This window comes from Triturus cristatus, chromosome 1_2 (assembly GCF_964204655.1).
Source record: "Triturus cristatus chromosome 1_2, aTriCri1.1, whole genome shotgun sequence".
Classification (NCBI taxonomy): Eukaryota; Metazoa; Chordata; class Amphibia; order Caudata; family Salamandridae; genus Triturus; species Triturus cristatus.
Window position 1 is genome coordinate 543,996,730 of NC_140580.1, and position 23,320 is coordinate 544,020,049.

A 23,320-nucleotide genomic window follows, 5' to 3' on the forward strand; every position below is an offset into this window, starting at 1 on the left:
CACTGGGGAATCAAATTACTTTTCTACATGGTTTGAAAATGATGACGATTAGACACAAGCATGAGATGTTTGTGGGTTATCGTGGTTATTTTCAAAATTTGTCCAGCTATGTTTTTATTTTTTTCTATCTCCAGTCTGCAGGAAGGTGTCTTTGTTGTGTAAATTACTATGTGACCAGATAGAAGTTTCTGAAGTGGCTGAGGTTGGTGGATCTTGGAATTGGGTCATTTGAAAAGGGAGGATGCAGAAAAGGTTTAGGTGTATAGATGTTTGTCTGCTTTGGTCTTTATCATTACTGCTGTTTTCTTGATCTCTTGTAGTCATCTCAGGTGCTTTTTGGACTATCAGTCATATTGGACTTTTGCAGTAGTTGAGCTAAACACCTAGAATGAAGTGATGACTAGAAGGTTTATCCTTTAGAAAAGGCTCAATTACTTACATTCATGTCAGTTAGCAGTACCCAGAATGCATCAACTGATTTATTTGTTCCTAGTTAGCTAACTGTTTAACTAGTAGACAGAAGTTCTTTATCTTGTTAGTTACCACAGTTCTTATTTATTGTGGCAAAAATGTTTTCTCTATTAACTAAATTTCTTTCTATTGTTCAGGTTGAAGTGTACAAGAGTTTCCGACCTGGTGACATCGTCCTGGCAAAAGTCGTATCCTCTTTTTCTTGCAAATTATAATTATTTGGTTCAATTTAAGTTACCTTTAACTTTGCACAAGTAGAGTCATTAACATACTGTAAAATAGCTTTTAGTGAAATGAAAGGACGTATATTGAAATCGGAGTCCTTTAGGCAGCGTATGACATGCAACGTGGGGAACTTAACAAAGCTATATAAGACACACCATCGAATTGCATTTTGTTAGTCGGAAAAGGTGAAAAGTGACTCCCTGGGGCGTAAAAATCTTACCCGTGATATCCAGGGCTCGAACATCCAAGACTCTACGATAGGAAAACAAAGTAGTATTGAGAGATTCACCAATAATTCCTTACGGTACAAAAACTCACTTCATTGACCTGACAGAAAAAGATGTAGGACTCTATTAACATCCCATAGAGAGGAGGATCTGGGCTTGGGGGGCAATGCATGGCCTATGCCTCTTCTCAATTTACTCTCCAGCTGGTGTTCCCTTAGCTGAAAACCCTGTATTGGGACGTGACCTCAGGAAATGTCCAACCGGTGTGTGTTAATCATGCATAAGCCAAACCTCGCGATGCCAATGATTGCAAGAAATTAATTATAGGGATAACCTCGCACCCCACGGTATTCTTACCATTTCGAACACACCAACGAACCTATCTTGACCATCCCGACCTGTATCATTTGATGGTTCTGTTTGCCCATGCTGCAGCCTGCATTCGTTCAGCTTCCTGTGAAAGTTCCGGGACTTGTCATATTTTCCGGCAAACCTCCAGCCCATGTGAGGCACTCGTCCAGGTAGGATTAACGGGTGAAAGATGCCCAGAGGATCCCAAAGGAGATCTGGAGCCTGGGGTAGAAGAATTTTAGAATACCAAGAAAGTTCCAGAACTACTGTGAACCACACTTGACACCTCCAGAATGGTGTGATCAGGACTAAGTTTGCCTGCTGCCGTTGCCCCGATTGCGAATGGGGGAAACACATATCCCCTTTCCCGGGACCAGTCCTGCAGAAAAGTGTCCGTTACTGATGCCACAGGGTCCGGCTTCCAACTGAAGTATCTGGCCAGCTGGTGATCCAGACGGGAGGCAAAGAGGCCCATTGTGAAAGTCCTCCAATGAGAGTCCAGTTTCCTGAAGTCCCAGAGATCTAGCTGCCATAGGCTCATATCGGACCACTCTCTAAAGATCCAATCCGCTACCTTGTTGGAGGCTCTGGGAAGGTACACTGCTGTGACTGAGACATAGTTGGACAGGCTGAATGTCCAGAAGTCCTTGGCCAGGTCTGCCAAGACTTTTGATCTGGTGCCCCCACCCCCCGGATGATTGATGTAGCAAACCGCCAAAATGTTGTCCATTTTTTGGAGGAGCAATTCACTTTCTCCTTGGTCCAACATTGAACCGCAAAGGACCCCGGCATCAGCACTAGACAATTTATGTTGAGTTGTTGTTCTGTGGCGGGACCATTTTCTTTCTGTGAAAGAGTCCCCGCAGCGTACCACCATTCTGATTTGCTGGTGTAAGACTTGATGACAATATCGGGCTTGAATACGAAAATGGCTCTCCCATTGTTGCTGGGCCTTAGGTGTAGAAGGTGCAGGCAGAGCACCCTTTGCCTGCACATCTTTCTCTAGCGGCATTCTGAGGCACCTTGTCACGTATTTGGCCACTTTGGCAGAGGGAACCCAATCCGCGGAGCAGGGTGGATCAGATCGGGATCTAGCATATCTGAGGGTTCCTCCAACCCCTGGGTCTCCGAGGGCCATGAAGGGATAGGGACAGGGGAAGGGTGCTAGGGCCTGGAGGACCCACCTCATCATTCAAGTCCCTGTCTGGGAGGGAGGGAATAAAGGCCAAACCATCCTCCAAGCAGAAGACCTCCCCCGAGCTTTCCAGGTCATTTCGGCATAGGGCAAGAAAGAAAAAAAGCCTTCTTCAAGCTTTCGAAGGCGCTCAAGTCCACTTTACATTTGGGAGAGTGCTGTGGGACAGGTTAGGTCCTGTAAGGGCACCTGGGTGCTGGATTGATCCAGGGACATTGTGGAAGCCACAGCCTGATGGATGGTGGCATCCACAGCCTTGCAGAATTCATCGTCCATGGGAAAGGACCGAGATGGACTCTTCCTCCATGTATTCACCCTCCATGTCTACCTGCATGTCATAGACGAGTGAACACGAGCACCCCAGGCAAATTGTGAATTGTGGAATTTATCAGGACAACCCTTTGGGCTTGATTGTGGCACTGGGCGAGGCCACTCAAAGTGATGGGTGCACTAGAAGCGCAAATGGAATGTGTGGCACTGGGCAGAGCAAGTCAAATCTTTTGGTCATGCTAGTAGCACGAAATTAAATGGACGAAGCCTGCGAAATAGCCCTTAGGGCTATATCATGGCACTGGGCAAGGCCCGTAGGATTTTGGATGCGCTAGGAGTACAAAGTGGGTCAGAGGCCCTGGGTGTGAAACATCCTCTGTTTGTGCAGGGTATACTTAGTCCCACCTGCGCCCAGCCCCAAGCAGCACTCAAAAACGCTGTTGCACTGTAAATAGTAAGCATGATGTGCTCAAGAATACAGACCCACTACACGAGCTTCTGCCTCCTAATTAGTTTTGCTAATACGGACCCAAACGGACATCTCAGGCTTCCAGGGGGTTCGGGAAAAGCACAGGCTATGCAGGACGCAATCTCGCTCGCAACGGTGTGACAGTTTTGAGTGCGTTCCCTGCGGAATCAGTGAGACGCATAAACCTCGTCTTTGCTATTCACCCCCCCCCCAGTGGGTGAGACACCTCACCGCACACATGCAGCTCCGAGTATCAAGATAAAGGTAAGCCGCAAATGGAGCATTGACTCGTGCTTCCACGGCAGGAGTCACTAAAAAACAAAACGGAGTTAAAGACCCCAAATATATTACTACTGAGACTAAGAAAAAAAAAACACTTATCTGCTGGAGCAGAAAAGAGAGAGGAAGTTGATCAGGGGACATTCGATTATAAAAGAATGGACTGACTGTTGGTTGGAAGAATGTTTGTGGTTCCTTTCCTGTTGCCTATTGGGAAAGGTAAGTTTTTTTCTATTAATGTTGAAGTCTGCTGGAGAAAGCGCCCTGACATAGAATTTCTATTCTTGAATGTGAAAAGCCCACATGCTCCAATAGTGTCTCCTTTCCAAGGTCCGTATAAACCATGACCCTCCACCTTGGAAGACTGTGGTGCCCTCCTCAAGCAATTTTGTAAATGTTGTGTTTTTTTTCATCCTGGATCATATCCCCAAAATTAGGTCTTATTAGATGCAGTGCCTGTTTTATTAACTAGCCTAAAAATCTTAATTTTGGTCATGAGAGTGAACTATTGGTCAATCTCGACATAGAACAACTATCTGCCAACATTACTCTAGCACAAACCCTTTTTTTCAAAAAACGTGCTATACACTAGGCCACAGTCACATTCTACTATTGACTTTAAAATGGCTCGGCCAATCTGTCAGTTATTTCATTTTTGCAAAATTAACTTTAACAGATCAAGGGCACCACTACTTTAGCTTTCCTCACTCCAAAGTTTGTGTGCTCTATGTGAACAGTTTTTAATTTACTCTGGGACCAATCCTTTGTTGTCCAACATCATATGTTGGCTTCTCTACATTGATTATGTCTTTTTGATCTGGCACAAACAAAATGCTTGACTCTTTCCTCATGCAGCTAAATCTTTCCAGCAGTGATCTGTTTTTACACACTCAGGCAACAGTTGCATGATAAATTAGCTTGACCTCCCTATTCAGGTTATTGAAGGCAAATATTCAGCCTCTCTCTACAGAAGAAAACCCATAGAGCATATTTCTCCCCTAATGTAGCAACGGTTCTATCTGCAGGCTCAGGGAAACCCTTAAGGCCAATTTCTCATAATCTGTACAAACTATACTTTCAAGGATGACTTTCAGAGACACTGTCCTCTGTATTAAATTAGCTACAGGGCTACCCCAAAATGGTGGTTTAGACTCGCTATAAAAAGGGCATGGTGTTGTCCACTAGGCACATTACTCGCACCAAAGCCTAAAATCCAGGAGAACAGATTGTTTTGTGTGTCCATGTTGAGTGCCGTTTCCAATCAAATTGTTTAGATCACCAAAAACAATTTTCATAGGACCGAAGTGTTCATCTACTGTACGGGTGGCATTGTACATCATAGGACTTCTCCTCACACTGATATCCTAGAAAGTATCCATGTGGGCTGCAACACGCAAGAAGAGGCAAGCTCTTGGAAATGGATGTCTGAGATGGATGTGTTCCCTGCGGCTGTTGGTGTGGTGTATGATTTTTGTACAAAGAGCAGAGGGATAGAGTTAAACCTCTAAGAGACTGAGGTAAGTAACACCCGGGCTTCACAAATGGATCACTATCTCTTGATTAAATATTGGGTGCTATGAGCACCAAGCTGGTATCTGCAAGGTACAGAGGGTGCCATTTGGCGATTGACCAAGAAGACAGCACTGTCTAGAACCATGACCTATACAGTACATGAATTCCTAATTCATGGAACTTGGTACTGTTCTTTATGTATGCCAAATATGCTGTCTTTGTTGGGTGTCTTTTTTTCTTCTTTCAATTCACAAAGGGACCATAATTGACCTAATTAAATCTTTTTAGGCTGGTAGTGATGTATATCCCGGACAGTGGTGTGCGACACTTAAGGGAGTTGGCAGTCGCTAACCTTGCTAAGTTTAACAATATTACTGATAACATAGTATCAGGAGGTAGTTTTAACATTATCCTCTCTGCTCTTTGTTCAAAAATTATACACCAACATCTATAGGGCACATTCTGGCAACATCCACCTTCAAGAGCTACACTCTCCTTGAGTTTTGGAGCCCATATTGATCCCAGGTGCATATCGGTGTACGGAGGAGCCCTACAATGAAGCATGACACCATTTGGGTGGTTGAGGGCTTTCATCCTATGAAGAGGATTTTTCTTTCTTTGTAGACGCAAGACAACTCTTTTTCATGTAGTATCTTTTGTGAAGTTTAGGTTTTTGGGGGACACATTCCTGGTTTACACTCTCTGTTCCCTCTTTTTTCTAGTCATCAAAAGACGTTGGCATGGGAAGCCAATCTTCTTGTCCCCTTCGTCTCATTCAGATTTGATTAACAGATAGTCTAGCATGTAGACCATCTACAACCAATAATACTGTATTGCTCACTGGGGAGTACCACCAGTAGTGGGAGCATGCAAATGTAGGATGTAATCTGTGATCTTATCTTTAATACGAAATCCCTAAATCATGGTCTTAGTCATTTTTTGTTGAATTTCTATTCAAATTGCAATATCCACGATGTTACATGCTGTGCATGGTGTCGATATCAACTGCCATGTATAGGTTAACCAACACATAAAGTATGCCACAGGATTTCACAGGACCAAGGTTCTAAACCGCCCACTGTTCACTCGGCTGTACTGCTGGGTTGACAATGGCTACTACTGCCACCTGCGTGGATTTCCTTAGATGAGACTGCCTTTTCCAAGAGGACATTGAAGTGTAATAAGTTCAAAATCTTACCTTACTTTTCAACATTGCTGGTGATTTAGTGTTTAATGGTGATAATTTGTCCTATTTGAAGATTTAGCATTATGTGCAATATTCACCAGCCCTCAGAACACTTCTTCACACTAAACATCAGTTCATTCTTTGGTAAGCCACTTAACGAATTTTTGATTATAAATTATGCTCATTCCTTGAAGCTTATTTTAACCCTTCTTAGTTTGTTGGCCTGTGTGTGTGTTTTTGTTATTTTTTTAGCGCTATAAGGGCCTTCTTAGCTTTTGAAAGCAAGTCGTAATTTTTGTTAATTTGTAACACACTTTGGCAGCTCCAGTCTCTTCCCTCTTATTTGGTTTTATTATATTGTACAGCACACTCAAATGCTTGAATTCTTTGTTTTCCTGAGGCTAACTTACTGATTAAGCTGGATCATCAACACTATATAATTGGTTTGCTGTACCTCATTTAAACTCATTTCCAATTAGGTCTTAGTTCCTTTGTCCCACAAACGTCCCTGCTACATGTATATATTAAATTAATTCTAGGCTAAATTGTATTTGAAAATGTAGCAGACATTGTTTTTCGCCTGTAGTGAGCACTGTTTCGTCTTTACATTCTCATCACCGTTTTCTTCTTTAATACTTGACATTATACATGACTTGTTCATTTTTTCATCCTATGGTTTCCAGTGTATCAAAATTCCCCCACTGCTATTATATAACTAGAAACCATGTGGTGTTCCCATTTGTATATATACCCAGGTTCCTCCTTTCGTGGGCTTACCCTAAACTCTAGTACAGTACCGTTAGCATGGCTTTCGGTACTCCACATCCAAGCCCAATATGTTTGTAAAGCAAGTTTCTAAGTTCTGCTTTGATTTTCCTTGACTGGTGGGTTAGATTTCTCTTGGTGATGCACAGTCCAACTATTTGTTGACAACCGCTGAGAACGAGCTGGGCGTGGTGGTTGCCCACAGTGAAGCAGGTGAGTTAGCACTGCCTGCCTAATAAACTGCATGTTTACTTTGTGCATTGTTTACATGTGCACGAGGTAATGTCCATGTTACCCCTTACCTGCTGCCTCCCTCCCTCCCCTGTGCCCTTTTATGTCAATTTAGGGGTACTTCGCTCTTAGGGCCCCATAACTTTTTTCCACATAAGGTTTCCACGTATTTGCGTAATTTTATTCCCCAACATTCTGTGGATTCTAACGGTATCCAGCATTTGTGGATTCTCCTGGAGGGGACAGAGAAAATGTGCAAAATATAGCAACAATTTGATTTTTTTTTTTTAGGAAACGTAGGAAAAAAGTGCTCAGGATAAAAGTGCCCTTTTTCCCCCTAAAAATGCCATCAACTAACTGTTTGCTGTGCCAAATTCACCATCTCCCAGCTTTCAGGAACATGCAGAGCTGAATCAAAAAACCTAATTTTCTACCACAGTTTAGGCATTTATTCAAAGAGGTAGCTCATTTTTCCTATTTTTGTGCTCTCAACCTACTTCCAGTTTATGGTGGAAAAAATTGTAAAACCCATGGGTGATCCTGGAAAGCTATAGATTTCTGAAAAGTAGACCACATTCCGAATTTAGCAAGTAGTCCTGTGTAGATTCCGCAAGGTTTTTCCAAGGAAAATAACTGTTGAAATTAAGAAATACTGAAAATTATGAGGAAAAAACAGCCTTTTTGTCACGGTTGCCAATTAACAAAAACAATATACCTATACGTCCACTAGATCCTTCTTTTTGTGGGGATATACAGGGTTAGTAGGTTCTCCAAGGACCCAAGGTACCCAGAGCCAACAATTGAACTGCACCATACAATGTTTTTTAATTTTTTTTATTGTGTACAAAGTATAGACCAATTCATATGGTGAAATATTTTTAGTGAACAATGGAATCAAGGAAACTCATGTATTTCTGAGGTGAGCACAAGATATGAATTTTAGGAGCAGTGGTTATTTGTACATCTCTGAATTTGTGTGTATCTGTTCTAGTGTATGATTTAGAGGGTCTTTTTCAAAATGTCTTCTTTCTTATACACTGACTTACATTTGAAAACCACAAATGCAATTAAATCCAATTGGTCATAGCAAATATTCTACTATTCTATGCTCCAACAAGTCTTCCGGTAAAAATGGTACCTCACTTGTGTGGGTAGGCCTAGTGCCTGCGACAGGAAACGGGCCAAAACACAAAATTGATGCATCATTGGTAGGACAAAAGAATTGGCTTGAATGGATGTTATCTGCTAGTGACCGGGGAGGCTGCTTTGAAGTAAATTAAGTGCTTGGGCACTTACCAACTGGTCTTCCTGCCAGAAGAAGAAACGCCTCCCCACACCCTGGCCATTTTCGCTGCTCTGGAAACATTTTTCTATCACCACACCTCTTCAGGGTCATTCAGCTGCTGGCTGACAGTTGGAAGCTAATTCAAATTAGTCCCCAGGAGCTACAGGCTAGGAGAAATTAAGTTTCTGAAACTCCCTTTTCTTTAATATTTATAAAAAATTCTAAGTTCAGCTTTGATTTGGGCTTTAAATACCTCTTAAAAATAGTTCTTGAATTATGTTTTTTAGCTAGTGCCAAGTATGCAATTGCAGAATGAATATTTAATATTACTTTACAGTGTTCCTCCATGGGACCAGCCAGCCTTCCTCCAGTGAAAATAGCTTCTATTTAAATTTCTATATGCCCTTCATTTGAATGCAATCTGAGTTTGTACTTTTCCTTTTCAGATTATCAGATATTTTTCCTTCTAATAGAGCTAGACTACTCATTCCCTATTTAGAAAGAAGCATTGTGGGATTTTGAGTCTAATTTTAATATTAAAGCAGAGAGGATGGCTCAGTGATACTCTATTTTCCTTCGCCTAAGTTCACTGTTCAGAGTACTTTGAGTTTCTAGACAGTGACATTCAATTTTACCAAGATTTATCACAGTTCTCCGCTTTCCTGGCTTCTTTTACACTCTTTTCTTTGAGCAGAGGAAGGTAATTTTGCCAAAATGTCTCCGTCAGACATCCTCATTAAATACATTTTTATTGAGTTTAATACATATAACCATAGTAATAAAGGACTAACTTTCCATCCCTCACTTCCTCTCATATCTCCATATTTTGTCTTGCCCAGATAGGATAACAGAAGTAAAAAGCTAAATTCACAATGAATGATATTTCTAATTTAGACTTCTCATCCAACCCCATCCAGACAAATTATAACCCAGTGGTACTATCTGAACAGCTTTTAGGATTGAGAGCATATGATATTTTTAGCGTCTTTTTTAAAGAGCCATAACAAATTCCATTCTTGTAAGATTATGAGTTATATTATCCATCATCAGAATCTGCCAAAGTCTTTGGTTGTAGTCCATCTTTGGGTGTACATATGATGCCCCTACTTTGCTTAAAATAGATTGCTTAACAAACGGTATCACAATGTAAACAGGTTCTTCTTAACATTTTGTCCAGCCCCATTTCATCGGCAGCATCCACCCCAACACTACCCCTGTGGGTGAGAGCAGCACATAATCTGCACTTATTCTCAGGCATACAAGCGACATCTTACAGCATTTCTCTACAGACAGTCCCAATTTTTTTTGCAGTGTTCAAGAGTATATGAAGGGGAACCATCCTCCACAGCTTTTCCAACACAGATCAAATTCCACTTCTTACATACTATGTCCGCATTGTGGGTTGTTGTGCCATCTTAGAAATAGTTTTAAGACAGTCTATTTCCGTTGTGTGTAGGTGGTGCCCTTGGCAGCAGAGGAAATTATTTATGCCGAATCTTCACTAATTCCTTTGCCCATGGTCCTTGAACTGCCATTTTGTTGGAGGGGCTGATTCCCTCAGGTAGGGGTGGGGGGGGGTGGGGGGGGGTGTGTGTGTGTGTGTGTGTGTGTGTGTGTGTGTGTGTGTGTGTGTGTCTCAGAGCTTTTTGTAGAAAGGTTTCAAAGGGGTTTGTAGTCTTGTTGCTCCCATTGTGAAAGTGGATTGAAGAACGCAGCTTCTCAGTTGTTAATAACATGCATGTTCTCCCTTATCTAAAGCAAAATCTTGTTTACCCTGTTCAAAGGGTTTGTTCTGCCCTTTATCAACACATCTTCCTTCAGACTATAGTTTTTAAATGTTCCCTATCTAGATGCCGGTAAAAAGCAGGATTGTGAAACAAAGGAGTTAATGGCGAAGGGTAAAACACATTCCCATTTACACAAGACGTCCCCTCTATACAGAATTTCTTCCTTTCTGATCAATGGGAGTACACACATGAGGCAGCTTGTCAATCACAGATTCTGATTCCCTTAGAGCACCCACACTCTGAGCCTTTATGATGCCAATCATGCGTTAGTCACCTACTTTAAGTTCATGTTGGAAGTGTGTAACACAAAAATACCCTATATCATCTCCTTTAGGCTACTCTTGCGTGTTTCTTATCACATTGTCACGCAGGCGGTCGTCCAGGTTATTGCACTTGTCTCTACTATCTTTCCTCTGTTGATTGAGTTTCATCTAGGATTGTGCCCACCATAGAAATATCCTCTTATCACTCACTTGTTCTCCTTTATATTGTATGTCTTTAGCAGTGTCTGTCATTGTTGCTGTCACTTCTGTTTTCACAGCATATTATTGTTCTGTGAAGTCTTGCTCAATTTATTTTACAAGTCCAGCAGGCAAGAAATCTTCCTTTGTAAGAGAGGCTTGTAGTGTATGGCAAGGCTTCGGTATGTATTTTTCATGTTACATACAGTACAGACCATGCTAGATGCAAACGTGATTAGTGTGTTTGCATCTAAAATTAATGGAGTGCAAGGTGCAACTTCAAGGCCTAGAAAGCAGGCAAGCGTAACAGTTTGTGAGGCTAATAGCTAAAATTGTTGTGTTTTTCTGAACTCATGTTAATGAGAGAGAAGGAAGATTTCCATTGTGTAGTGGACACTCTTTCAGTAAGCACTGCAGCTGACATATGGAAGAGAAGGGACAATGACATTGTGTGTTCAGCCTTGGAGTAATAAGGAAGAAAAATAGCATTAAGCTTCTGAGTATATTTTAAACAAGAAGCTTTATCATATATCCTATATAATAATACAGGAGCGGAGCGTGAGCCAACCTGTCTTCACTCCATAGAACACCATGCTTTACAATGGCATACAAGATACTGGTGAGAGGAATCATGAGCACGTACCAATTGCTAGAGGGGATGCTGAAATAAATAGAGAATCTACTTTTTCAGAGTTGGGGCTTTGACGTCTGTTGATTCCTTTCTCTTTCTGCTCGACCTTCGACGTTGAACAATTCTCAGAGGGACGTCCACCACGAGTGTCCCTGTGTCTGACTGGGGCTCCTTGTGTTTAGACTTTCCTTCGGTTGAAGATTCTTTCAGTGCCAAGGCAGTCCTGTGGAGTTTGGAGTCTGATGATTTTTTTTTTTTTTTTTTTCTTTTTTTTTGAAACCGTTTATTGCAATCTCAAGTATATACATGTATGGGCCTACAACCTTCCGGCCGGCCGCTAGAGTGACAGGAGCACATGACAAACTTACAACAGGGCACTTGGCGTTACAGAGAAGCAAATCAAGAGACATCAACGACGTGGGCCACATGACTCTAAGCCCACAATACGGTTTCATTTTATACACACACAACCACATAGAAAAAACACACCCGCAAGGCAACCCGCAATCGAAGGTAATCACACGTGCTCCTCGAATGAGGGACCCCGACCATCCACAGGAATCTGAAGAGGGGGAAGGGAAACAGGTCCAGGACTGGGGGAACTCTGTGCCCGGGGCTGGGGGAGGGGGTCAACTAGGGGGACGGAGCCGGCGAGGCAGCAGGCAGCAGTGGTGGCTCGCAGATACCCCCGCGGTAGGCGTTCCAGGGACCCCATATTTTCACCCACGCCCCAGGCTTGCCCCTCGCCACATACACCACCTTTTCTCGGAACATGCACCAATCCATATTTTCTTTCCAGGCCGACACCGCTGGGGGCCGCTGGGATCCCCACAGTTGAGCGATGTCACGCTTAGCTATCATATATCCCAGAGTCACCCATCGCGTCTGCGGAACCGAGTAATCAGTTGGTTCCCACACATTCAGCAAGCATCTCCTCGCTTCAGGCAACAGTGCGACATGCGTAACCAGACGCAGGACCTCATGCACACCACGCCAGAATCGCTCCACCTTCGGGCATTCCCACAAAATATGCAAAAAAGTCGCCAAGGCACCACACCCACGCTTACACAACCCATCTCCAGCATAACCCATATGCAGAAGCCTTGGCCCCGTCATGTAAACCCGGTGGAGTATCTTAAGCTGGACGAAGCGAAGGCGAGCCGGTATGGCCACCTCCTTCGGAGAGGCCACCGCGGAAATCCAGTCTTCGTCGTCCAACTCCAGCCCGTCGGCAACCCACGCCTCACGGAGGCCGGTCAGCAGGCCCGAGCGGTCATTAATCAATTTTTTGTAAATGAGGGAGATCGTGCTATCCGGAACGTGGCCATCCAGCACTCTATCCTCCAGGGGGGAAGACTCCGGGATGGAGGCGGCGTCTGGGAAGACGGAGCCCAGCGCATGACGGACCTGCAAGTACCGAAAGTATTCACTGCCCTGCAGCTGAAACTCCGTCTGCAGCATCTCGAATGTTTTAAATCCCCCTCTCGTCCAGAGGTCCCCAACTTTACTGATGCCAATCGTGTCCCACTTCTCGAAGCCCTTCGAGGTCCACAGGGAGCCCAACCGCTGAGGCGCATACAACGGCGACGCCCGGGTCAAACGGTCCTTCCACCCCATAGCTGCATTGGCCGCGTGCCACACCCGCACCATGACACGCGTGGGCCCCGTCAAGCGGGGATCCGGCGCGCCAGAGTAGAGCGCTCGATTGTAGTCGCCACCGAGCAGGAGCATCTTGTCCATTTCAAATGCCGGGTTCAAGGCGGGCCCATAGAGGCCGTGATTAATTGCAGCTAGCTGGGAGGCCCAGTAATACCGCTTAATGTCCGGGAGGGCAATCCCCCCGTCATACCACGGGAGCGTCAACTTCGCCAGGGCTATACGCGGCCTCCCGTCCCAGAACAGGCGGCGCTGTAGACTCTCCACCTCACGGAAGTAGCGCGCCGGGACTAGGTCCATAGTGTTCTGGAGAGCGTACAGGAAGCGCGGCAACGACATCATCTTAAACAATGCCGCCCGGCCGAGCGGTGAAAGCGGCAGGTGCCGCCAGCGCGCGACGTCCTCCTTCAAGCGCTGGAGGGGGGGAAGCAAGTTTCGCTCGTAGCGGGCCGCCGGGTCCAGCGTGATATAGACACCCAGGTACCGAAACCCCTGCGAGGCAATCTGGATCAGACATCCCCGCGGGAGGACGGGAGCCTCCCCGGAAAGCACATAGACACACGATTTAGCCCAGTTGATGACTAGGCCTGAGTTACGGCCAAAGGAGCGCAGGACATCAACCAGGACAATCAGTGATTTGCGCGGGGAGGCTAGGTACAACAGGATATCGTCAGCGTAGAGGGACACGCGGTCCTCATACTCAGGGGTCCAACGGAGACCACGGATGGAAGGGTGCCACCGTAGCCACTCCGCCAGGGGTTCCAAGGCCAATGCAAACAGGAGCGGCGACAAGGGGCAACCCTGTCGCGTGCCCCGTCCCAGCGCGAATGGGGCCGAGACTCGCCCATTCACTACCACCTGCGCTAACGGGCCCGAGTACAACAATTTGACCCAGCTGATGAATCCCGGTCCAAATCCGAACTTCGCCAGCATCGCCCAAATGTATGGCCATTCGAGCGTGTCAAACGCCATGGTGGCGTCTAAGGACGCCAAGATGGCCGGCTCCCGCACAAACGGAACACGCGCGAGCACCCTGTGCAAGCGCCGCAGATTGAGGGCCGTGTTGCGATGGGGGATAAAGCCAGACTGGTCTTGGTGGACCAAATCGCCCACCACGCCGACCAGCCGGTTGGCAAGCACCTTGGCAAGGATTTTGGGCTCCGCATTCAAGAGCGAGATAGGCCGATAGGAGGTAACCCGGTCTCGGGGTTTCCCCTCCTTGTGGATCACCACGATTGTAGCCAGACGTTGGTCCGGCGGGAGGGAGCCCCGCGAGTGGGCCGCAAGGAACATCGCGCGGATGTGGGGTGCCAGTACGTCCGGTCGCAGCTTATACAACTCGATAGGGATGCCGTTCGGGCCCATGGCCTTGCCAGATGCAACCGAGCGTATAGCGAGGGCAATTTCGTCCGAGGTAGGAGCAGCATCCAAAGACTCCCTGTCCTCCACCGAAAGGGAGGGCAGCGCGATATCTCGAAGCAGGGCATGAGAATCCGCCTCCGAGCAGGGAGAGACCGGGGAATACACCTCGCGGAAATAATCCGCGAAGCAAGAGACAATGTCTTCTGGCTCGGTGACACGTACACCATCCATCCTCTCAATCAGCGGAACCACACGACTCGCTCTCTCCTTTTTGTCCAATCACGCAATCAATTTACCAGCCTTATCACCCACATCATACAGTCGCCCCTGTTGCTCTCTGCTGAGGCCCCTGGCTGCCTCCGTGACGAGGGCCCTATAGGCCGCTTGCTTAAGGTGCAAAACATGCAGTGCAGCATCCGTCACCCCACTCCCCAAATCACCCTCCAGTTCAGTAATTTCGGCCTCCACTCGGGTCACCTCCTCCTGCTCGCGCCTCCGGGCATGGGATATGAAGGAGAGGGCCTCCCCCCTAATAACTGTCTTGAAGGCCTCCCAAAGGGAGATAGCCGAAGGGACAGACCCCACATTCTCCTCGAAATACCGCTGCAAGGATTTAATCAGGTCAGCGCGAATAGTGGGGTCGCGCAGATACCAGGCATTGATTGGAGCTACCCTGCCCTCCCCCCTCGGGAGGACACCAAAGTTCAACAGGAGCGGGGAGTGATCTGAAATACCCCGCGCCAGATGGCGCACCTCTCCCACCCTCCCAGCATAGGCCGCAGGGACAAGGATATGATCAAGCCGCGAGAGGCTACCATGGGCACCCGAATGGAAGGTGTATTGCAGCTGCGTGGGATGTTTTAAGCGCCAGCAGTCCACCAATCCCAATGTATCTAAGAGGCCGGACAGCCATGCCTGCGCCCGGGGGAGGTCCCTAGGGGGGTGACGATCCATAGTCCCAGAAACCACCGCATTGAAATCCCCCCCAACCACCAGAAGCCCCCCCGGAAGGTCAAGGAGGAGGCGCCCCAGGTCCGCAAAAGTGGTAGACTGTAGCCCCGGTGGGACATACACTGAAACAAAGACAACCACTTTGCCCTCCATTCTCCCCACCAAGGCAGTATAGCGTCCCCTCTCATCATGGCGCACCTCATCTATTTCCAGCGGGAGCGAGTTCTTAACCATGATGCCCACCCCCCGCGAGCCAGACGTGAAGCCCGAGTGGGCCACCAAACGATAGCCACGCCGATTCATGGCAAAGAAGGAATTACCAATAAGGTGTGTCTCCTGCAGAAAGACCACATCTGGCGAAATTCGTTTCAGATACTGCAGGACCACACCTCGCTTAATCCTGTCCCCCAGGCCATTAACGTTCCAAGACAACAAAGTCAAGTCCCTACCCCCCATCACATACCGAAGCCATCACTCGTCCCCCCGAGAGCACATCAAAAACACCAATACAGTAAAGGGTTTGCCTTGCGGTAAAAACGAACAACACCCCACCCCAACCCACCCGTCCCAACAGAACTCCCCCCTCCCTGCACCCCTGCATGAGCCCGAACAGCCCCCCCAAAGTGCAGTGTGCCTGTCGCCCCATAGATGAAAACACTAACTAGTCCCCCAGAGGAGGAGGGAAAGCCCCCAAGAGACCTCGTACGACCTCCACGGGAGGGGAACTTACACAATCAGTCAATGATGACAATAATGTTGTCCAGAGCAAGGCCTACTATTAGTCCCTCAGTCCTGATCCGGCAAGCCCTCCCCACCAACCGCGCACCCCCCCGGCCCCGATCCCCGGGCAAAGTGTCCAACCAGTCCCCGGCCGCCTCGGGACGATCAAAAAAGTGCGTGCGGCCATCCACCTCTACCCTCAACTTCGCTGGAAAAAGCATCGCATACTTGAGGTTCAGGTCCCGTAGGCGACGTTTGACTCCGAGAAAACTCAGTCTCTGCTTCTGGACCGCCGGAGTAAAATCAGGATAGAAGTTTACATCCATATTGTCGAGTCTAACCGGTCCTTGTTGCCTAGAAGTCTGCAGGATAGCGTCTCTGTCCCGAAAGTTGAAGATCCGGGCAATGAGAGGCCTCGGAGGGGCTCCGATCTTAGGTCTCCCTCCGGGGACCCTGTGGGCACGTTCCACTGCGAAGAGTTTACTCAGCCCCCGGGGCTGGAGACGGGTGAGGATCAGGTCTTCCACAAACAGATCCGCCGCCTCCTCCTCACGTCCCTCCGGCACCCCGACAATGCGAACATTGTTCCTCCGGGCCCGACCCTCGGAATCTTCCAGTCGACGATCCATCAGGGCGCTCGCCTGGCCCAGTCGGCGCACCTCCTTTTGGAGGGCCGCCACGTCCGTTGTGAGGCCCGAGGTGGTGTGGGCCAAAGAGTCGACCCGGTCATTCGTGGTCGACCCTGTTGGAATTAGGGGCGCCAAAGGGCATAATTTATTTTCTTGCCAGAATGTACGAGAGATTAAAAACATGTGTACGTTTTGGTAGGAAGGGTGAATGCACCAGGAACTTTAGCGTTAAACGCGGTATAAGGCAGGGTTGTGTTTTAGCTCCTCTTTTATTTATTTTATTTATAAATAATGTTGATGCAATTTTAAAAGAAGTACCCGCAGATGCTCCAATGATTAATGGTACCCCCGTTCCGGTGTTATTATACGCCGACGATGCTGTATTGTTGTCAAGAACACCGATAGGGTTACAACGATTAATGGATAGTTTTGCTTCTTTTATTGAAGCTAAAAAACTAGTCATTAATAAAAGCAAAACTTATACAATGATCTGTGGCCCAAAGAAAATCAAACATGCAGCAAAAGGGTATTTTATAGACAAGTTAAAAGAACAGCAGGTGGACAAATTCTGCTATTTAGGCATAACCTTTGCTGAGGATAAAAAGTGGACACATGAATTTAATAATATACGCAATAAAATGGCTAGAAATGCACACGGAATTTTTAGATTTGCCCAGAAAATTGGGGATCGTAGGACCAGAGATATGGTAAAAATTTATCAGGCTAGATGTGTTTCGATTGCATTATATGGGGCAGGAATTTGGGGTTACAGTGGCGTACATGAATTGCAACTGGAACAGAATTCTTTCCTTAAAAAAGTTTTGTGTTTACCCACTTCGGCCTCTAATGCATTATGTCATCATGAACTAAATGTTAATTATTTATCCGATCTTTTGTCACTTAGACCTTTGATGTTGTGGAGATCAATTTGGTTGAAGGAAGAAAAATCTTTCACCAGGTCTATAATCCAGGATTGTATGCGATTAGATAAAGCTATAGCAATACCCTGGATCAAATACATTATTATGTGTTTTTCGGATATTTTTAACCTGAACATTGTAACTGATCCGAACGCTGTTTTATTGATCCCCAAGATTGAGTTGAAAAGGGTTTTTCTGGCCTATGCCGAGAGGAAAAGAATAGTAATTGCAGGTTCCTTGTCCACTGTTATGTTTTACAACAGTTATTTGTCCATGGATGGATTTCCCGTCTATCTAACTCTTGTCACCAGACCAACACATAAATTTGTACTAACCAGATTGAGATTTGGAATAGTGCATCATCTGGTGGCACATCCTGTAATGAGAAAATACCCTATAGGCCCTTGTAGATGTGACGGTTTTTCCAAGCAGAGCACAATGCACTTTATATTATTTTGTAAGCTGTACTCTAACTTTCGTGTTATCCTGCTAAAGCCTATGTTTGTTAAATATGGTACACGTACGGTTGAGCAGGCTATGAAACTGATTTTTAACCTACAATCTGCTGATATTTGTTTTTATATTGCTTCCTTTTTAAACAAATGCATTAACTTGAGGAAAAGTATGTGTTTTTTAGATGTAGATATGTAATTTTAAGGTATAATGAATGTTTTTAATTATTAATATTGTCTATGAAGTGAGATCATGTCTGCTATAAGTGTTCATGTTTTGTATTCGTGATTGTGATTGTGTTTGCTTTTATGGACATTAACTTGCTCCGAATAAAGCTGAATTGAATTGAATTGACTCCGAGAAAACTCAGTCTCTGCTTCTGGACCGCCGGAGTAAAATCAGGATAGAAGTTTACATCCATATTGTCGAGTCTAACCGGTCCTTGTTGCCTAGAAGTCTGCAGGATAGCGTCTCTGTCCCGAAAGTTGAAGATCCGGGCAATGAGAGGCCTCGGAGGGGCTCCGATCTTAGGTCTCCCTCCGGGGACCCTGTGGGCACGTTCCACTGCAAAGAGTTTACTCAGCCCCCGGGGCTGGAGACTGGTGAGGATCAGGTCTTCCACAAACAGATCCGCCGCCTCCTCCTCACGTCCCTCCGGCACCCCGACAATGCGAACATTGTTCCTCCGGGCCCGACCCTCGGAATCTTCCAGTCGACGATCCATCAGGGCGCTCGCCTGGCCCAGTCGGCGCACCTCCTTTTGGAGGGCCGCCACGTCCGTTGTGAGGCCCGAGGTGGTGTGGGCCAAAGAGTCGACCCGGTCATTCGTCTTGGACAGATCGGCCCTCACCAGGCCCACATCCACGAGGACCGAGTCAATCTTTTGCGCCAGAGTGTCAAAGCGCTGGTCGACTGAGGCCTTCATCTCGGCGATGGCGCCCATGACGTCCCGGAGGGTCAGATCCGCTGGCAAAGCAGGAGCATCAGTCGGGTCAACTGGGGACCTACGCGGCGCCTCTGGAGATCCCTTCTGGAGGGTGTAGCGGTCCATACTGTTAGACTGAGGGGCTGCGCCACGGCGGGTCGATTTCACCTTTGCCCGGTCGCCATCTTGTTTCGTGGACATGGCTCCAGTCCCCAATTCGTGCCAATCTCCTTGAAAGGGGCTGACACACCGGTTCACGGGCTCCGGGGGAGGGCGACCACCGCTCCGAAGGGCAGATCACAGCTGGCGGGCCGGCAGGGCACCCCGATGAAGTCACACCACCGCACGCCGCCTCGCGACCCTACCTCGCTTGGCAGCAAGGAGGGCGCGAAAGTGAAAGTGTGGGGTACGCGAATCGCCCAGCCTCGCCCGCCGCTGTTGTTCACTTTGTCTCCGGATCGCCCCACAACTCCAATCCGGGGGGCCGGCGTGGAGAAGGTCGCAAACCTCAATCGATGCTCCCGCCGGTGTCCGAGGTCCGATTTTGAAACGGAAAACGGATGGCACCTCAGCTCGGTCTCACGAACACAGTCCCCTCGTCAAGGACAGGATATAGTCAGGATTTATGCAGGAGGTCGCGGAGGTCCTCGGGAGCCTCGCACCTACGCGGCCATCTTGGTTGCGCGCTAGGCTCCTCCCCCCGAGTCTGATGATTTTTGTTCAGCTCCTCCTTGTTTTTAATATGTTACCTGAGGATGAATTTGGAGTCCTCCCTCCTTGTGTTTCTTTGGTGGAACCTCTGGCTCCAACTCTATGACCTCTCCCTCTGCGTCCGATCCTTTGACCTGTTCCACCTCTTTGCCTATATCGTCCTCCTCTTTGCCTATATTGTCCTCTTCTTCACTCAACAGAATGAGTTCTCTCTGTGATGAACTCCCTTTCTTCTGTGTCTGCATTGTGGCATAGTGTGCCTGCCTCTGCTTCGCCGTAGTCCTTAGCGTCTTCTCAAGGAGCTCTGTGCATGACTGGCAGTCCTTTTTTGATGCTGTGGTCTGTTAGCAAACAGATGTTGCAAACTTGATGGTTGACCTCGTGGGTGAATTTATGGTGACACTTGGGACACAACCTCAAGGCAATATTCTCAATTTCTCATGACTGCTCCTGCCCGTGCATTCTCTGACAGCATGGTTGTTAGCCCACATATTCCCCTTACTTTTTAGTGATCTTCAATGTCTTTTGGTTATTTCTCTCCTCTCTCTCTATGGGTGTCCTTCGTGATCAATTGTCCACTTGCTGTCCTTGACGATTCGTTGAACGTCTTGCTCTTCTTTTCTGGCATCTGCAGAGCTCCCACTGATGCTTCCAGAACCAACAGGTGAAATAAATCTGAAGATGGCAACCATGCGCACATCTGACATAATGACATAGAGGGCCGACATAGCATCAACTGGCCATAGACGACCTCAACAAGAGCCCCAAAAAAAAAAGGATCAATGCTAAATAGGGTTACTGACCTAACCCACTGTATGGCAAAATAATGCACTGCATGTCAATTCAGAAAATTCTTGAAGCTGCAAAACTGCCCCTACTAGTAAATATCTATTTCGTTTCGGCATCTGCACGTCTGAAGGAACATTAAGGTACACATGAAGCATCACATGACTTGGCATACTGTGAAGAACTAGTGCAACCAAGTTATTAGACAGCTGGGTAAAACTTAGGTAGGCTAATAGGATAGTGAAATGTGATGAAATATAATTGTTGGCGAGGTTTATTAAACCTTGAAATATAATTAAGGGTGGGTATGAAACCTTTGCCATAATTTGTATAATTATTGCAAGGCTCTTTATAATACTTAAACTTGCTGTTGACTGCATTTGTTGTCAATTGGTGGCCACATAACTGCGCTATTGGGTACTCATAATCTGCGTTGCACAATGAGCAAATTGAAAGGCGTAGCTGGGACCCTGGATGCTTTCATCGTAAGGGCAGAGTCACTCTTGTCCCACGAAATCCATTTGACTGAAAGAAGGCTGTCTTTGGACCCTGCCACGCTACAATCACGATTGTCTTTGGCCGGCCTCGCTGATGCCCACACAACATGTCCGGAAACATAAAATATGCCACTCAATACTTCTATGGCAAGACCGGTCCCTGCCCCCCTCAACACATCTCTATTATCTGAAGACTCACCCAACACGCCAGTAACGCCTGTTCTAGACGTGTCCCGTATTAATACCAGAGGCAACGCAGCCAAGGCACAAAGGACCACTAAACCTAAAAGTCAGCCCCATAAGAAAAAGCACGCCGTTTTTCCCAAGCCTAACTCTAAAACTGCTAAAGGCTTTCAAACAACCGCGAACACACATCTTGTGGGGGCTACCATCACGAACTCAGTTGCAACCAGACAGTCGATAGCTTTGATCCTATGTGCCACGGGATTAATACAGGTGTTGCGGGGGAAGCCACACAAACAGGGACTGACATGGCAGCCATAGAGTCCACACTTGTTTCTCTTAAGGACGTGATTGATAAAAACTTTTAACTGTTGTGGGGGAAATTCAATCAGTTAGCTTGCACTATGGATAGCCTAAGAGGAGGGAGGCCGAATAAAGGTTACGACGAAGCAGGACGTGGGAATAATATACCACCAGTGGTCAGCAAACATGGCTCTGCCATGCAATGTATGGATGTTACTCCTGCCCCTATAGCCAAATCTCCCGTTACTAACCCTAACATTCCCTCTTGTAACCAAAACAATTCACTTGGGCCAAATTCAATCACTACCCAGAGGGGAGGTTCGGGCATACCTCATATGCGTAATATTAATGATGTCAATGTAGCATCAGGCAGTGTGTATTGCAACCTGCCCCAGCAGTGAACCAGTGGGACCGCCCAAAACAACGTGGCTATGGCCCACCATAGAGTCCCACATTCGAGCCCTTATACAGATGTGTTAAGTCTGCCACCAGCCTCCAGCCCCTATGTGCTGGTATTGGCTGGTGTTCCTAACCTTGCCAAGGGACAGAGGGAATCTTGGTTAGACCTCCGTAACAAATCTGTAGACTGGCTACGCAAACATAAAAATTTCGACCCCTCCTCAATGGATGAAATCATCATGGTAAGGAGAGTAGGGTGGGTTGGTCCCTCGGTTAAGAATATCAGTGGTGACTGCATTGTTCTTAATTTCTGCAAACCACACATGGTTCGTCACTTACTTAGAACCCAGGAGCAATCCTTTTTACCCCATACCGATATTTGTGTACTTCCCTTAGGCTATTTTTATAAACCACCAACCTTTCCGCCAAAAGACATCCATGCAATACCCCTGGCAGCTAATAGGTTCCATGTACTTTCCAACTTGGACACCCTGGACTGACAACAATTCTTGCCAACCACTCTGCAGGCCCATAACAGTAGTCCGCTCGTTTCACCAGTTGGGACGATACCTTCCCTGCTGCATATACATCAAAGCCTAGAGCAAGGGATAAAAGGCCTCACTTTTGAAAATGATCCAATTAACATTAATACACAACTGACCCAGGCTTCAGCTTCGGGGGGGGGGGGGGGGATTAATCTCATGGAATATCGCGGGGCTTAGCACAAGATTGCAATCTCCCGAGTGGGTCACCTACATTAATAATTATGATGTATGCCTTTTTCAAGAGTCCTGGTCTTGTGAACCCCAATTTCTCATAGGGTATTTGAATTTCTATATCCCTGCACTAAAGGGAACTAAAGGGCGTCCAAAAGGAGGCTTAACCATTAGGGTTAAGCAAGAGCTCTTTACTGAGGTCAAAGAAATATCTACCAAGAACTGTGATATCCAGTTAATTCGATTAACCCTGGGCCAAGGGGGCAGTTTAGATATTTATAACCTATGTGTCAGAGGCCATCGGGGTAGGAAATCGCAGGTTCTAGTTGCCTTGGACTCTCTGCTTGGACTACATTCAAGCAATAAAAATGTGATAATTGGTGGTGATCTAAACATGACCTTTGAACCGCTCGTAATCACGGACTGGTACTATGGGAGTGATGTGGATAGCCAATGGGGGATAACAAAGTTGGATCTTGAACCGGTCTCTAAATGGTCTGACAGTATAATTCAGATTAATGCAATCTGTTCTGAGAGAGGACTGAGAGCCCTGAATGGAAGAACTCCAGGTGATGCCCATGGAGCAAAGACATTTGATAATGGGCGCCACAACAGTAGGATCGATTATGTTCTTTGCAGCATGAACATCTGGTGCATGGTAGTAGATATGAAGGTGGAGGCTAAACTGGAGAGTGATCCTAATCCTCTCTGTGTGGTACACCACTGGTGGAGTCAAAAGCATTCAGGTCCAAGGAGAAACGACC

The 23,320-nt window shown here is 46.7% G+C and overlaps 1 protein-coding gene across 1 annotated transcript in view; it reads left to right on the forward strand.

The window, feature by feature from the left end:
• The window catches only part of EXOSC1 (exosome component 1), a 125,199-nt gene that overhangs the window by 74,435 nt on the left and 27,444 nt on the right, over window positions 1–23,320 (forward strand). Inside the window, exons 6-7 of the mRNA XM_085606386.1 lie at window positions 609–659; window positions 7,079–7,163. Of these exons, the coding sequence (XP_085462512.1) occupies window positions 609–659; window positions 7,079–7,163 (136 nt within the window). The remainder of the gene's footprint in view (window positions 1–608; window positions 660–7,078; window positions 7,164–23,320) is intronic.